Source organism: Geotrypetes seraphini, chromosome 9, assembly GCF_902459505.1.
Source record: "Geotrypetes seraphini chromosome 9, aGeoSer1.1, whole genome shotgun sequence".
Lineage (NCBI taxonomy): Eukaryota > Metazoa > Chordata > Amphibia > Gymnophiona > Dermophiidae > Geotrypetes > Geotrypetes seraphini.
In genome coordinates this window covers 151529348-151544178 of record NC_047092.1, presented here as the reverse complement: position 1 = coordinate 151544178, position 14831 = coordinate 151529348, and the positions used below count along the sequence as shown (strand labels likewise).

The following is a 14831-nucleotide window of genomic DNA, read 5'->3' as shown; positions in this document are numbered from 1 at the left end:
AGGGGAGTCTCATTGCCAGCTTTGGATGACACAGGTACAGTAGAACTAATATATATAAGGGTACAGTTGTATATATCCCAAAAATATGTCAGACACTTATTGTATAATAGGTTTAGCAGAAGGGTTTCATTCATATCACATTTAAGACACAACGGACAAAAAATGATAAATACAAAGATAGAGAAAAACAAACCTCATACACAGGCAGTCGGGGGACTATACAAATGCCCTAAGCCACCTGTATCATCACTGGTTTGAAAAAAACTCCGTACATAAATATCCTTTCAAAATTCATTTTGTCTCGTGCATCAAAATATATAGGTAGAAATCCAATCTTCTAAAACTGGTTGCAATGGCAACAACCCAGTATAAATATAAATAATTCTTAATATCGTGAAACCGAAGAATGTGAAACTTGGAAAACATATCTCAAATTGCAGCAGCAATCATTCTTTCATCCAAAATTTCACTTTCTGTCAGGAAGCGGAATTTTGAATGAAAGAATGATTGCTGCTGCAATTTGAGATATGTTTTCCAAGTTTCACATTCTTCGGTTTTCACGATATTAAGAATTATTTATATTTATACTAGGTTGTTGCCATTGCAACTAGTTTTAGAAGATTGGATTTCTACCTATATATTTTGATGCACGAGACAAAATGAATTTTGAAAAATAAGTTTTTGAAATGAATGAAAGGATATTTATATATTTATGTTCAAAATTTTTTTCAAACCAGTGATGATACAGGTGGTTTAGGGCACTTGTATAGTTCCGGCTGTCTGTATGAGGTTTGTTTTTCTCCTTGTTTGTATTTATCATTTTTTTGTCTGTTGTGTCTTAAATGTGAAATCAATGAAACCTTTCTGCTAAACCTATTATACAGTACGTGTCTTTGACATATGTACAGGTACAGTAGATACAGCTGAGGCTAGGTGGTAGATAAATTGGCTGGAGATGAGGCCCATAAGGAATCATTGCAGTTATTTGAGTCCTTGATCTGTGGAAAAGACCATCAGTGTTCTTTGACCAGTACCAAGCCACAACAGCACCTAAAATTTAGAGGTAGTTCAGAGTTCTGCCCATCTTGTCTTGTTAGGAATTGATCAGCGTCTTTAGATGGGTTCATCTGAGTGTTTTCCCCTTGGGCATGGGGCATGAGTCCAGTAGAGGCCATGGATACATCCTGCTCTTGAGGGGGACCAGAGCATAACCATAACCAGAACATTATTAACCGCGTAACCATAAGTTCAGTGCTCTGTACAAGAGATTATTAACAGTGAACATAATCTAGAAGACGCCTAAAGGATGCTTTGTTAGCAAAAAAACTGAGCTGCAGGTTGCTTGGTATAAAAAATATTTTTAAATCAATAGTAAAATAAAATAAATATAAGTCATTGGTGGCCTTTTGTGAGTTCACTGATTTACATAGAAACATAGAAACATAGAAGATGACGGCAGAAAAGGGCTACAGCCCATCAAGTCTGCCCACTCTGCTTACCCACCCCCTGTCTATGCCCTAATGACCCAATTTCCTTATCTTGACCCTCGTAGGGATCCCACATGGGTATCCCATTTATTCTTAAAGTCTGGCACGCTGTCTGCCTCGATCACCTGCACTGGAAGCTTGTTCCAATGATCAACCACTCTCTCTGTGAAGAAATACTTTCTGGTGTTGCCATGAAATTTTCCGCCCCTGAGTTTGAGCGGGTACCCTCTTGTGGCCGAGGGTCCCTTGAGAAAGAAAATATCATCTTCCACTTCGACACGTCCCGTGAGGTACTTAAATGTTTCGATCATGTCTCCCCTCTTCCTACGTTCCTCAAGAGTGTAGAGCTGCAATTTGTTCAGTCTCTCATCGTACGAGAGACCCTTGAGCCCCGAGATCATCCTGGTGGCCGTCCATTGAACCGATTCAATTCTGTGCACATCTTTACTGTAATGTGGCCTCCAGAATTGCACACAGTACTCCAGATGAGGTCTCACCATGGCCCTGTACAACGGCATTATGACTTCAGGCTTTCGGCTGACGAAACTTCTATTGATACAACCCAATATCTGCCTTGCCTTAGATGAAGCCTTCTCCACTTGATTGGCAGTTTTCATGTCTGCACTGATGATTACTCCTAAATCTCGTTCTGCTGAAGTCCTAGTTAAAGTTTCTCCGTTCAAGAAGTACGTCCTGCATGGATTTCCGCTTCTGAGGTGCATGACCTTACATTTCTTAGCATTGAAGCCTAGCTGCCAGGTTGAGGACCAACTTTCCAATGTAAGCAGGTCCTGCGCCATATAATTCTGTAAACTGCATTCACTTACTATATTACATAGTTTGGCGTCATCGGCGAATAGTGTTATTTTACCTTGAAGCCCTTGAGTCAGATCCCCTATGAATATGTTGAAAAGGAGTGGACCCAGGACCGAGCCCTGCGGCACTCCACTGGTCACCTCCGATGTTTTAGAGAGGGTACCATTAACCACCACCCTCTGAAGTCTGCCACTCAGCCAATCATTGACCCATGCAGTTAGTGTCTCTCCTAACCCCATCGATTCCATCTTGCTTAGCAGCCTGCGGCGTGGGACACTGTCAAAAGCTTTCCTGAAGTCCAGGTACACGACGTCCAAAGACTCTCCCAAGTCCAACTTTCTTGTTACCCAGTCAAAGAAGCTGATGAGATTGGATTGGCAGGACCTACCCTTGGTGAATCCATGCTGACTGGGATCCCGAAGATTCCCTTCATTCAAGATCATGTCCAATTTGCTTTTAATTAGTGTTTCCATGAGTTTGCACACTATTGATGTGAGACTCACCGGTCTATAATTCGCAGCCTCTGCCCTGCAACCCTTTTTATGCAGAGGAACGACATTAGCTAATTTCCAGTCCAGGGGAACTTTCCCCTTACTTAGGGAGAGATTGAATAGCTCAGCCAACGGTTTCGCCAGGACATCGCTCAATTCTCTGAGCATTCTTGGGTGCAAATTGTCTGGTCCCATGGCTTTGTTCACCTTGAGTCTTGCCAGTTCACTGTAAACTTCACCTGGTGTGAACTCAAAATTCTGAAACGGGTCTTCTGTGCTTTGTGTTGCCTTCAACTGGGGACCGTGTCCCGGTGCCTCACAGGTGAAGACTGAACAGAAATATTCATTCAGTAGTTCGGCTTTATCGGAATCTGCTTCCACGTAACTTCCGTCCGTGGATTGTATAAGGCATACTATCCCGCCTGTGTTCCTTTTTCTGTCACTAATATACCTGAAGAAGGATTTGTCCCCCTTTTTAATGTTTTTTGCCAGAATTTCTTCCACTCGAAGATTTGCCTCCCTAACTGCCATTTTGACCGCTGTAGACTTGGTCCTATATTCTACTTTTGCCTCTCTTTTCTCCGTGCGCTTGTAGAAGAGAAACGCTTTTTTCTTCTCCTTAATGAGGTGCGAGATCTCCGCGGTGAACCATTGGGGTTTATTGTTTCTTTGTCGTTTATTTACTGATTTTATGAAGCGGCTAGTTGCTTCATGTATGGTTGATTTCAGTGTTAACCACTTAGCTTCTACATCATCGGTCTCCGCTTGGTCCTGCAGCATCTGATGGACGAAATCTCCCATGCGTGCGAAGTCTGTGCCCCGGAAATTGAGTACCTTTGTTTTCGTGTTTGATCTAGGGAAGCCTTTCCTAAGGTTGAACCATACTATATTGTGGTCGCTGGAGGCTAGCGTATCTCCTACTGAGACCTCTGAAACGCTTTCCCCGTTGGTGAGTACCAGGTCGAGGATCGCCTGGGCCCTAGTGGGCTCCGTTACCATTTGTTTGAGACGTGCTCCCTTTATGGAGGTTAAGAGCCTCCTGCTACCGCTGGTTGTCGCTGAAAATGAGTTCCAGTCTGCATCAGGCATATTGAAGTCCCCTAGCAGTACAGCTTCTCCTCGTAGAGTGGTATTCTCTATGTCTTCAATTAATTCTGCGTCCATGTCTTCCAGTTGTCTTGGGGGTCTGTAAACCACACCTAGATACAGGCATTTTCCTCTGCCTCTTGCCAGGTTTACCCAGAGGGACTCCCCAGTGTACTTGACATCTGTGATCCTGGTGGTTTTGATGTCCTCTTTAATGTATAGAGCTACCCCCCCTCCTAACCTGCCCTCTCTGACCTGACGAAGTAGATTGTAGCCCGGTATAGCCATATCCCACCCATGTGAGTCCGTGAACCAAGTTTCAGATATTGCCACCACATCTAGGTCGGCATTCCTTATTTCAGCCTCCAATTCTAGAATTTTGTTACCTAAACTGTGTGCATTGACATACATGGCCCTCCATATCTTGTGTTTGCTAAGTCCCTGTGAGGCGTATCCTACCCGAGTCGGTGTGACTCCCAAAGAACTGTTTGCAATGTGGGTACTTACCTTGGACATGGAAGCAGAGTTTCGACTCACCTCATCAGGATAATTCCTTTCTGCACTAATATGTGAATGGGTACCCTCCCCCGACTTACCTAGTTTAAAGCCCTGTGAAGCAGGCGGGCTAGTCGGTGTCCGAAGACGTTCTTACCCCTACTGGTCAGATGGAGTCCGTCTGGTCCCTGAAGTCCTTGTAGTGCTTCCCCATGGTTTAGGAATCCGAAGTTCATATCCCGGCACCATCCCTGTAGCCACTCGTTCGTCCTCAGGATACGTTCATCTCTGGCTCTTCCCTTGCCTCTAACTGGGAGGATCGATGAGAAAACCACCTGCGCTCCTGTCTGCTTCAGCCTCTCACCCAGTGCTCCAAAGTCTCTGGTGATGGTCTCCGGTGTATTCCTGGCAGTGTCGTTGGTTCCTATGTGGACAAGAAGCATAGGAAAGTGGTCTCGGGGCGTGAGTAGTCTATCCAAACTGGCGGTGACATCTCGTATCCTGGCTCCAGGCAGACAGCAGACCTCCCTAGATTGCATATCCGGTCTGCAAATTGGTCCCTCGGTGCCCCTCAGCATGGAATCCCCGATGACTATTACTCTGCGCTTCTTTGGGGGGAGCCGGTCAGTTGTCCCTGGAGATGGAGCTGGGTGTTGGGCCTGCTCCTGTTCCTGCTCCTGTTCCTCATCGGCAGTTCCTTCCTGAAGAATCTGGAATCTGTTCCGCAGGACGAGTTGTTACCTTTTCATTCAATTAGTTTCTTTCACCTGGCTGGATTTATTTCATATTTCCCTTGGACTACGATTCCCAGCTACCTCTTAGTTTTTTCTGAAATAAAACTATTTTTCAACTTTTAACCACCTTCTCCTCTATCCCTGGTTGACTATTACTTCCTCATTTCTGATGGCTGCGTTGGGTACCAACCTTATCACATACAGTTGTGAGGAGCTAGATTAAAGACTGAAAAAATATTTGTAGGTGGTTATTCTATCTCTCTCTCTCCCTGCTGCCTACAAGCAGCAAGCTGTGAACAGCTCATGGGGCTATCATAAGTGTGACAGTTTCAATGGAGAGCGCTGAACAGGGTGATGTTGTAAGGAGCACCCCGGCCATCCCAAGATTTAGTGATTCCGCAAACTGAAAACTTGGCTCTTCTCAAAAATCTAATACCTCCCGCTCTCTCATACCCTGGCCCCTCTCTACCCTCTTAGTTCCTTTCCTTTAACCCTTCATTGGAGTTCCTTTCTATCCTAACTCTGTAAACTGTGCTGAGCTCTACGCTTGCAGAGATGGCGCAGTATACAAACCTAAAGTTTAGTTTAGTTTTAGTTTAGATTTTCCCAAGGCCACAAGAAACCTCTGTGGGATTTGAGCATGGGCCCTCTGTTTCCCAGCCTGCTGCTCTAACCATTAGGCTGCTACTCTGATTTTTCAAAATATAGAGTTATTTTTATTTTGTTGTTCATTTGAAGGTAAATTTTGTAAATAATTTTTCCTTTCTGTGTATAGTTTCTGGTGGAATCCTTGCATGCGAGACAGGCGGGGCTTTCCAGCACACCCAGCCAGAATAAAGAGATGCAGAAACGGGAGGCTGCTCATTGCAGAGAAGTGGCACTGGATGTTCTTTCAGAAGTTGCCAGCGTTTTTGACTTTCCAGATCTAAACCGCTTCCTTACTGTAAGTTGAGATGTATGGGTTTTTGGGGGGAGTTTTTTGCTTTTGTATCTTTATTTGATTTTTCCTTATAGACCAAGCCTGACTTTTATCAGCTCCTTCCACAACCCCCATAATGACTTGTTGCTGTGGTAAGATCTCGCTGCGTAGGCTGATCAAAGAAATTGATCCCATTCTTTGCTTTAGGCAGGGAGTGGACTAGACAATTGAGAGCAGTGGTGGGGGTGGGGGGACCATCCCAGGCATTGGCACCTCGCCTCCTCCTCTCCGCTGCCCTTCTCATCTTCAAATCTTTGCCCTCAGTGAGCAGCATCTCCTACCTGCTGCTTGCACTAGCCTCTGTGCTCCTTTTCGGTCCCGCAATCAGAAAGTGATGTCGGAGGGAGAATTGAGACCAGCTCGAGTAACAGATAGGAGATTCTTCTCGCTGCCAGCGAAGGTTTTGAAGAGATGGGCGGCAGAGAGGAAGAGATGTGCCTGGGCCCTACCAAGAGGTACATGGGCAGGAGTGTGTGCAACAGAGATGAGTGCCGGGGGGGGGGGGGGGGGTTGAACATGGGGGGGGGGGTTGAACATGGCGGTGGCTGAACGCCACCACCCTGGGCGCCTCCTTCCTTTGCTACATCGCTGATTGAGAGCATCATCAAACAAACTAGTAAGCTTTATTTTTTTTTTTCCCAATTCTTTATTCATTTTTCATCTTACATCAAGTATACAATATTACATCAATTGAATCATATACATCACTTGAAATTCATTCTGTTATCATCTTAAATACATAAATTATCTCCCTCCCCCATCCACCCTTCTCACAAATATTGTAATAAAAAAATAAAAAAATCATACATGTTATATTCATAAATATTGATTAAACCTGTGTTATAACTATATACCACCCTCTTCCCATAATTATAATTATACTTTCAGTGTAAAAAGGCGTCTAATCATTACAATAAGTTATCAATGGCCCCCAAATTTTTTAAAAATTATTATAATTCCCTTTTTGTATGGCAATTGTTCTTTCCATTTTATATATATATGGCACAACGAATTCTACCAGAAGATGTAATTAAATCTAGTGTAATTTTTCCAATTTCTGGTGATATGTTGAATGGCGACTCCTGTCATTATCAATAGAAGTTTATTGTTGAAATTTGACTTTTTATTTTCATTGACGTCCCAAATAGAATTGTTTTATATGATAGAGCTACATGGTTTTCTAATAAACAATTAATTTGAGACCAAATTGATTTCCAAAAGGCCATGATACAGGGACAAAAAAATAATAGATGATCTAGAGTCCCTGCTTCCAGATTACAATGCCAGCATCTATTAGATTTAGAGCTATCCAACTTCTGTAATCTAACTGGGGTCCAAAATGCTCTATGTAGCAAAAAGAACCAAGTTTGTCTCATAGATGCAGACACTGTACATCTCATTCTCCAAGACCAAATTCGTGGCCATTGAGATGCAGAAATTTGATGCTTAATCTCAATGCTCCAAATGTCTCTAAGACCAGTCTTTCGTTTTTTATTCATAAATCCAGATATCAATTTATACCACTGTGCGGCCTGGTGTCCCAAGAAATCCGCCTGAAAGCATAAGAATTCCAGACTATACTGATTGCTAATATTTTTCCATTCAGGGAACCCCTCCTGAATAGCCTGCTTCAGCTGCAACCATTTAAAGCTTTGTGTTTTGTTTAGACCATATTTATGTTGCAACTGTGAAAAATCAAGCAGTTTACCATTTAAAATAACATCACCTAGAGTCCGTATACCTGCTTTATCCTAGGTGTAAGGCACCTTGGAGCAATAACTGATAATGATTATCAAGAAATGAAAAGTTAAAACAAAACAGAATGTTTTGAACTGCTGCCGATTTTCAAAGATTTCTCATATAAGAACATAAGAATAGCCTTATTGGGTCAGACCAATGATCCATCAAGCCCAGTAGCCTGTTCTCACGGTGGTCAATCCACATCATTAGTACCTGGCCAAAACCCAAGGTGTAGCAATATTCTATGCTATCAATATCAAGCAGTGGCTTCCCCTGTGTCTTTCTCAATAACAGACTATGGACTTTTCCTCCAGGAACTTATCCAAACCTTTCTTAAAACCAGCTACGCTATCCGCTCTTACCACATCCTCTGACAACGCGTTCCAGAGCTTAACTATTCTCTGAGTGAAAAAAAAAATTTCTTCCAGTTGGTTTTAAAAGTATTTCCCTGTAACTTCATCGAGTGTCCCCTAGTCTTTGTAATTTTTGCCAGAGTGAAAAATCGATCCACTTATACCCGTTCTACTCCACTCAGGATTTTGTAGACTTCAGTCATATTTCCCCTCAGCCGTATCTTTTCCAAGCTGAAGAGCCCTAACCGTTTTAGTCTTTCCTCATACGAGATGGGTCCATTCCCTTTACCATCTTGGTTGCTCTTCTTTGAACCTTTTCTAGTGCCACTATATCTTTCTTGAGATAAGGAGACCAATTGAACGCAATACTCTAGATGAAATCGCACCATGGAGCGATACGGGGGCATTATAACATTCTTAGTCTTGTTAATCATCCCTTTTTTAATAATTCCTAGCATCTTATTTGCTTTTTTGGCTGCTGCCGCACATTGGGCAAAAGATTTCATCGTATTGTCATTACAGAGTCTTTCTATACGTTGATCATTAATAACTACAATTCTTATTCCATGATTAAAGAAAAAGGATGCTATTTGTTGCTGCTTTCACTTGTACTCCTTGGCTATCCCAAGCTAGGAGTAAGTTCTAGAAGTCCTGCTTGAAAATGCCGAATGGTAACCAACATCTGTAAACCAAATTTATTTATTTATTTTTAGCAATTCAGTCCCTTTCCTATCATTCAGTCTATATGAGAGCACGATTCCCAAAGTAATGTACGAAACTCTTGCTGATGCATGCAAATGTACAAAATTTGTACATTACAATTTACCTACATTATAAATATAGGGCATCATCGGTCTTACCTAATTGTTCTGTTTTTCCTTTCGTATAGCGGACCTTGCAGCTTTCTCTGCCATATCTTGCTGCCAAGGCTAGTGCTACAGCCTCGGCTCTGATTCGCACTATAGCAAAGCAACTGAATGTAAACCACAGAGAGATCCTGGTCAACAACTTCAAGTACATCTTCTCTCACCTGGTCTGCTCCTGCTCCAAGGATGAGCTGGAGCGTGCACTTCATTATCTCCAGGTAAGATGCTTTGCCATGCTTGCATGTCAGGGGGAGCCAGCTGTAATCTATCAAAGGGTAAGGATGAGCATTATAGAAAGTAGAATTTGCATCCTTACTCCTTACATAGTAATATAGTAAAGTATAGCAGATAAAGTCCTGAACAGTCCATCCAGTTTGCCCTGTAATTACATGCATTTCAATTTCAGGATTAAATTAAAGTGTCTTTGTTGTTTCTGGGCCATAGTCCTTAAATGTCTGCCCGGTACTGTCCATAGGTTCCAACTACTAGAGTTGCATCATTGCTCACTTCAGGCTATCCAAACCACCTCATCGTTTGTGGGATTCAGACCGTGAAAGTCCTCATGATCCAAATTGCTGGGTTTCCCATCAAAGCCCTCCCAAGCCCATCCTACACCGAATTGCCATACATGGGACACAGATCGTGCAAGTCCACCTGGTACCGGCCATAGTTCTTAAATTTATATCATTCATATTCTAATTAGAGATCCTCAAGGTTCATTCCACCCTTTTTTGAATTCTGTCACTGTATTCCTCTCTACCACCTCCTTTGGGTGGTTATTCTAGGCATCCACAACCCTTTCCATGAAAAATAATTTCCTTATATTACTAAGTCTACCACCCCGCAACCTCAATTTATGCTATCTAGTTTTACTAATTTCCCTTCTCTGGAAAAGATTTGGTTCTATATTAATACCTTTCAAGTATTTAAATGTCTGTATCATATCATCCCTGTCCCTCCTCTCCTCTAAAGTATACTTGTTCAGGCCTTCCAGTCTCTTCTCATACATCTTTTGGCGCAGATCCTCTGCTATTTTCTTTGCCTTCCTCTGGACCGCTTCAAGTATTCTTATATCCTTAGCCAGATACAGCCTCCAAAACTGAACACAGTACTCCAAGTGAGGCTCACTAATGACCTGTACAGGGGCATCAAAACCTTCTTTTTTCTGCTGGTTATGCCTTTCTCTATACAGCCTAGCATCCGTCTGGCAACAGCCACCTTCTTATCACACTGTTTCATCACCTTAGATCCTCAGACACTCCAAGATCCCTCTTCCTGTCCATGCATATCAGCCTCTCGCTTCCCAACTCATACATCTCCCTCGAATTTCTACTTCCCAAATACATCACTCTGCACTTCTTTGCATTGAATTTTAGCTAGACCATTCTTCCAACTTTTGCAGATCCTTTTTCATGTTTTACACTCCCTCCGGGGTGTCCACTTTGTTAAAATCTTGGTATCATCTAAAAAAGGCAATCCTTGTGTTCTAACCCTTCAGCAATGTCACTTACAAATATATTGAATAGAATTGGCCCCAGTACCAATCCTTGGGCACTCCACTACTCACCTTTCCTTATTTCAAGTGAATTCCATTAACCACCACCCTCTGACGTCTCTGTCGACTAGTTTCTAATCCAGTTCACCACTTTGGGGTCCTAACTTCAGCTCGTCAAGTTTGTTCAAGATCTTTCTATGAGGAACTGTGTCAAAGACTTTGCTGAAATCTAAGTAAATTACATCTAGCTCATGTCCTTGATCCAGTTCTCTGGTCGTCCAGTTAAAGAATTCAATCAGATTTGTTTGGTACAATTTACCTTTAGTAAAACTATGTTGTCTTGAATCTTGTAGCTCATTAGATTCTAGGAAATTTATTATCCTATCCTTCAGCAACACTTCCATTATTTTTCCAATAATCAAAGTGAGGCTTACCAGTCTGTAGTTTCCCGCTTCATCTCTGCAGCCACTTTTGTGAAGAGGGACCATATTCACTTTTTAATAAAGAAAGGAAGTATACTAAGATATATATCGCAGAAAGCAGAGCTGCACCTTTTTAGTTCTTGATATTGTAAAGTAGTAGAGGCAAAATAACAGTAACTTCAGACCATGCATCTCATATAATTTTGATACTGTTTTAGAATGAAACTGATATAGAACTGGGCAGCTTGCTGAGACAGGACTATCAAGGACTACACAATGAATTATTGCTTCGTATAGGAGAGCACTATGAACAGGTCTTCAATGGACTAGCAATACTGGCTTCCTTTGCAACCAGCGATGACCCATATCACGGGCCCAGAGACATCACATTACCTGAGATGATGGTAAGAAAAATCATATCGGTACAGGTAAACATTGTCACATAACCTCTGTCACTGTGCTTGAAACGTTACTTCCTTAGCATCTCTCTGGACCGATCCAGAGAAACTGATGGGTTGTGTATACCTACAAACAGGTGGAGACGGAGAATTCTGATCCTTGAGTGAGCCAATAAGAACCTTACACAGCCCCTAATAGAAACAATAGTCTCATTCTCCAGCAGGTGGTGGATGTGGTGAGCCTTTCAGTCTCTTAGATAATTTCTAGTCCTTATTTCTTTTTTTTTTCTCTCCGGTTTTGGCAGTTTTCTTTAAAATAAAAAAATAAAAGCCAATGATTTATTGGATTTCTTGGTATTTTCTATTTTTTCTGCATCTAGGCTCTTATCTGTTTTTCCCTTGACTGGCTGGGGCTGAGGCCTGTGTGCACTCAGTTCCCATATGGCAGGTTGTCACAATGGAGAAATGGGTCCTGAATATCATCTTGCAAAGCTATCGATTCAATTTCCTTTCAAGAGTTCTTGTTTCACAAATTCCTCAGCCATGCCATACTCATCATCATTATAAATAATTCAATCAAAGATTGGGACAAAAGAAAAAAAAAAATTGTATGATTGCTCAAAAGACTCCTGAGGCAGACTAAGAGCCGAAACACTGCCAGTGTCGGGTCTCTTTCTTCTGGAATAAAGAAATATATGTCCCAGCTCTTCAAGTGTCTACACTGTTTATTGGATGATACTCATCATCGCCACATACCACTGCTGGCAGCGGAACTGACCCTTCTTATTCAGAACAGCACAGTGGAAGAAGTACTGAAACACAGTAAAATATGAGATTTTACTCAAATTTCTTCCTTATTCCCAAGAAAACTCAGAGCCTTCAACCTATTCTAGATCTCTGTTCACTAAGAGGGGCAAAATCGAAAGTGTGCCCAAGTCTGAGGTTGGACGTTTTGTGCAAGACGTCCACAAACTCAGTTGGAAAAATGTCCATTTTCAAAGCTGCCAAATGTCTATTTTTTATTTTTGAAAATTAGCTAAGTATAGCTTTTGGTGAAAAACGTACAAAAGCAAGTTTTGTAGATGTACCCACCAACTTGTCTGATCGCAGCAGAGGAATCCCCATCAGCTGAATCAGTTTCGGGGATTCCTGGTGGTTCAGCTGATGGGGATTCCCCCTGCCATGATCAGCTGAGCCATGGAACCATACACCCCTCCCCCTAACATCCCCCTGACCTCCCGCACATCCCTCTGCCATCCCAAACCTCCCCCTGACATCTCCGCCTCCCCCCAACATTCCTGGACCCCCTTCCCACGTCCCCAGACCCTCCAGTACCTTCGGATGAGAGAACGGCAGGAGGGAAGTGCACTCCCTGCTGCCTACAGGGCTCCTTGCTGCAAATGACTGGGCTTCCCTCTCCCATTGCATCTTGGGATGCAGTGGGAGAGGCCGAAGGCCTGATTGGCTCAAAATCGCCATTTTGTTCTGCTCTGCAGGGAGCAGTTTTGTTGCCAATTCAAAAATTTTATTTGCAGTTACAAAAAAATGATTAAATAACCACCACTACTACTACTAATCATTTCTGTAGCGCTGCCAGATGTATGCAGCACTGTACATTAACCCCCCCTTCCCTTTACAAAACCGTAGCTCAGTTTTTAGTGCCGGCTGCGGCAGTAACTGCTCCGATGCTCATAGGAATTCTATGAGCATTGGAGCTGTTACTGCTGCAACCAGTGCTAAAAACTGTGCTATGATTTTGTAAAAGGGGGGGAGGGGTTAAACCACACAAAGTGAAACAATTCCACATTAAAACATCAACATGTGTGCGGCTGTATTGGGGATGGGCAGTAGCACAGATGGCAGACATTTTTTCTATTCCTTTCTTCTTTTGAGAGGTTTCTACTGATTCTATTAGGGGCTGTGCAATGTCCTTATTGGCTCACTCAAGAATCAGCATTCTCAGTCTCCATTAATTTCTCTGGACCGGACTGGATGGACTAAAGGAAAGTAAATTAAATTAGCAGGTAACAGCTAATTTTCCTTTGATAGTTAAAAGTCAATCTCTAGTATTAGACTTATGGTTTAGTTCTGGTGGAATACAGTGTGTTATATATATAGAATGGAGAAAGCTCTTGCATTACAGAATGGGAATTATAATAATTTTAAAAAGATATGGGGGCCATTAATGGAATATTCAAATGATTTGGCACCTTTACAAGATTGAATGAATATCTAAGGAAAAAAATAGAATATGAATGTGATTGTAGTATAGAAATGGGATGGGAAGGGAGGGGGATGGGATATTTTATAATTTGATAAGATATATGGTTAAGAATGTACAAGTGATTGTGTATAATATATTGTATAAAATTGTAAACTTGTTGATTGATGCAAAAACGAATAAAGAAGTTTAAAAAAAAAAAAAAGACTTATGGTTTTCAAAAATACACAAAAACATCAGAATTTGATGCCCCCTAAATATTTGTTTTCTTTATAAATTACAGTAATCCTTCTTGGCACATTCTTAGTTTTAAGAAATTTTACAGTTCATTTCAGTGCAAGCCTCATACACAATAAAATAAGCATAAGAAAGTGTAATAAGAGCTGCATGCTCAGATATTAAAACTATACAAGAGGGCAGTTAAATAGAGTAATGGGACTCCAGAATGTTTACTGATTATGGCCAAGCAGTGTTTTCTGCTATATCTGTTAATATATTTATTAGGATTTGGCTCATGCCTTTTTTAGTTGTAGCTCAGGGAGAGTTACATACTGTACCTGAATGTATTTCCTTGTCTCTTGTGAGTGCACTATCTAATTTAGTACCTGGGGCAGTGGAGGGTTAAGTGTCTCGCCCAAAGTCACAAGAAGCTGCAGAGCAGGGGTCTCAAAGTCCCTCCTTGAGGGCCGCAATCCAGTCAGGTTTTCAGGATTTTGCCAGTGAATATGCATGAGATCTATGTGCATGCACTGCTTTCAATGCATATTCATTGGGGAAATCCTGAAAACCCGACTGGATTGCGGCCCTCAAGGAGGGACTTTGAGATCCCTGCTGCAGAGGGATTTCAACCGGACTTTCATGGTTTTCAGCCTACTACTATAATCATTAGGCTAATCCTTAAGTCCAAAGAGAAGTGATTTTAAGGTGAATTAATTGCTTGTGACTTGGCGATTTAGATTTAATGTCATTATTCATTGTAACCTGAAACAAGTCAAATCATATCCTTGTAGCAAGCTCATTTCAAAACTTGTACTTCACAGCTCCTTTAACAAAGCGCTTTATCTTCTCCTATTATAAATAACATTTCAATTAAACTGTAAGAGCACTAATGAGTTACTGACTGTACTGAGGGTCCAGGATAAATCTGCTCTTTAATGCAGAGTTGTACAAAGATAACAATATTGTAAGACAAGTAATCTAAGCACAGTAAGTAAAGGATTTCCCTTCCTGTAGGGCTTACATTGTAAG

At 41.8% G+C, this 14831-nt stretch overlaps 1 protein-coding gene across 2 annotated transcripts in view; it reads left to right on the top strand.

The window, feature by feature from the left end:
- ATR (ATR serine/threonine kinase) overlaps positions 1-14831 on the top strand; it is a 152935-nt gene that overhangs the window by 38295 nt on the left and 99809 nt on the right. For both annotated transcript variants that reach the window (XM_033958442.1, XM_033958441.1), the window contains 3 exons: positions 5885-6052; positions 9071-9265; positions 11183-11368. In XM_033958442.1, the coding sequence (XP_033814333.1) occupies positions 5885-6052; positions 9071-9265; positions 11183-11368 (549 nt within the window). The remainder of the gene's footprint in view (positions 1-5884; positions 6053-9070; positions 9266-11182; positions 11369-14831) is intronic.